Here is a 2,318-nt window from a genome sequence, read left to right as displayed (position 1 = left end):
GATATAATAAATACTGATGACCACACTTTCATATAATCATTGTCAAACCATTAATTTTATCCTTTACAATAGCACAGTGAGAGCCTGAGATGGAGAACTGAACAAAAATCTCCAGCCCAGATGGGTCCCAGATGCATAGGCTACCAAGGTTTGTGGGCTGTCCAGCTTCCAGGTCAGGCTCTGGGTACTCCTCATGCGTTCTCCTGATCTGCACATGTTCCACAGGCCGGGTTTAACAGTGCGACCTTTAGAGCCTGGGGCCTGGGCAGGCAGGGCAGAGAGTTTCTGAAATCTCTTAGTAGCCAGAGTTTTGGGGCTCCGTGAAGGGACATTACTAGGAGCCTGAGGGTGAAAACACAGTTTCTGAGGGAATGTTCCCCTTCCTGGAGAAGGCCCCTGTTTTTCACATCTTTATAAAGAGGAAGATAATAGAATGTGTAGATTGCTGGCTCTCTCAGTGTTCATGAAGATGACGTCCTAGAAGGTACAAGACTTAGGCATTGTAAAGATGAAAATGAATATTGAATAATTAAGGAATTTTTAACATATTTTCTTTGGTCATTTCCAAACATTATTCCCATTTCCTTCCTGACATCGTCATTTCCCTTTATCTTCTTCTGGAGGTTGTCTCTGGTCATGGACTCATGAGCACTGGCAGGGGTTCAAGGGATCCCCTCAGACAAAGAAGATTCTATTCCCTGAGAGCAAACTGGGTCACAGCCAGAGCATGGCAGGGAGCTTCCTCTCAGCTGTTCTCCACCAGCCCAATCCTCAGCCCTGAAGGCTAAACTGAATCACTCCTCTGGTGTCTTGGTCATCCCAAAGGAGGCTGGGACATGGAGGGAAGTACTGGTGATGGGGTGAGAGGACCTGAGTTCCAGCTTTAGTCTGCATGACCTTGGGCAAGTCACTGCTGAACTGGGTAAAATAGAGACACACACAGAGAGAAAGAAGGACACACAGAGAGACAGAAGGAAAGAGACAGAAAAAGAGACAGAGACAGAAATGGAGATGGAAAGTTTGAAAGGCAGGGAGACATACAGAGAGAAAGAGACCCAAAGAGGACAGAGACTGGAAGAGACAGAGGGAGCTCTAGCAGGGACAAAGAGACAGAGACAGAGAGAGACAGAACAGCTGACTCTCCCCTAGCAGCACCCTGGCCTTGCTCAGGAGCCTGAGGACAAGCGAGAAGCTGCTGCAGGCCTGACAAGGAGGTTTTTGTCCCACTTCCTCACTGAATGCATCACTGTGTAGAAGGATAGCTACCACCAGGGTAGTGATACGACTGGCAGAAATAATCGGCTTCATCCTCGGGCTCGACGTTGCTGATGGACAGGAATCGGTGAGTCCCAGATCCGGAGCCAGAGAAGCGCTCAGGGATCCCGTCGCCCCTGCTGGTACCTCCATCACTGCCGACATACAGGAGGTACCGAGGGGGCTTTCCTGGGCTCTGCTGGTGCCAAGCAACCGTTCTACCACTGAGCTCACTGCTCAGGGTGCAGGAGAGACTGACTGGGCTCCCCAGGGCTGCAGAGGCAGAGGGAGGCTGAGTCACCACAGGCTGGGAGAGGGAGCCTGCAAACAGAGAGACTCATTAATGACCCTGAACAAGGAGGAAGCCAGAAGGTGCTTTGAGATCCTCCTGAGAGGCAAGAACAGGGAGGGAGGAGGAGGCCAAAGGGGAGGTCTGGGATGGTCCTGACCTGAGCAGAAGGAGAGCAGTGAGAGACAGACAAGAGGCCAGGCCATGGCGAGAGGACCCGAGAGTTCAGCTCCCCAAAGAGCTCCCAGCTGAGTCTGGCCTCTCTCAGCTCCCTCTTATTCTCTCCTGGTCACCCTGTGATGGTGGCTGATGGGCAGGCGGGGATTGATGCAAATCTGGTTCTGCTCCAGGCTCCTCCAGACCCCACCTGCATCCTCTCTTGGGGTCCCGGGGGGGCAGCCCTTCATGCAGGGGGGTTGTTGGAGTCACTGGGCCCAGCCCAGCTGAGACGTCACCCAGGAGTGATCACAGGGCTCAGAGCAGCCACAGGCACAGCCAGCTGGGCTCACCCCTCCCCCAACACCTCCAGGCTCCCCAGGCCCTCACTGCCTGCCCAGGACCAGCCCCACAGCGTCCCCTGCTGGCTACAAGACCCACATCCAGGCCACAAGGAGGCAGATCTCAGGGCCTCCAGGCAGAGGGAGGTCTCTGCTGCCTCTTCTGTTCATCCCACCCAAAGGCAGAGCCTCCCTTGAGTCCCAGCCTGAGGCACCCAGAGCAGCCCCTGAACTCAGCCCCTTCCCTGGCCTGGCTTCTTGCACTCAGCACACTCTGC

General features: G+C 54.0%; 1 gene segment (V, D, J or C); it reads right to left on the bottom strand.

Moving 5' to 3' along the window:
- Positions 1-1,209: 1,209 nt before the first annotated feature.
- On the bottom strand, positions 1,210-1,749 carry LOC100619052 (immunoglobulin lambda variable 4-69-like). The segment is given in 2 exon segments: positions 1,210-1,575; positions 1,704-1,749. Coding segments are annotated over 2 exon segments (378 nt in total).
- Between the last annotated feature and the right edge of the window lie 569 nt (positions 1,750-2,318).

The sequence above is a fragment of the Monodelphis domestica genome, chromosome 3, assembly GCF_027887165.1.
Source record: "Monodelphis domestica isolate mMonDom1 chromosome 3, mMonDom1.pri, whole genome shotgun sequence".
Taxonomy (NCBI): domain Eukaryota; kingdom Metazoa; phylum Chordata; class Mammalia; order Didelphimorphia; family Didelphidae; genus Monodelphis; species Monodelphis domestica.
The sequence above is the reverse complement of the archived record's forward strand: the minus strand, read 5'-3'. Positions and strand labels throughout refer to the sequence as shown.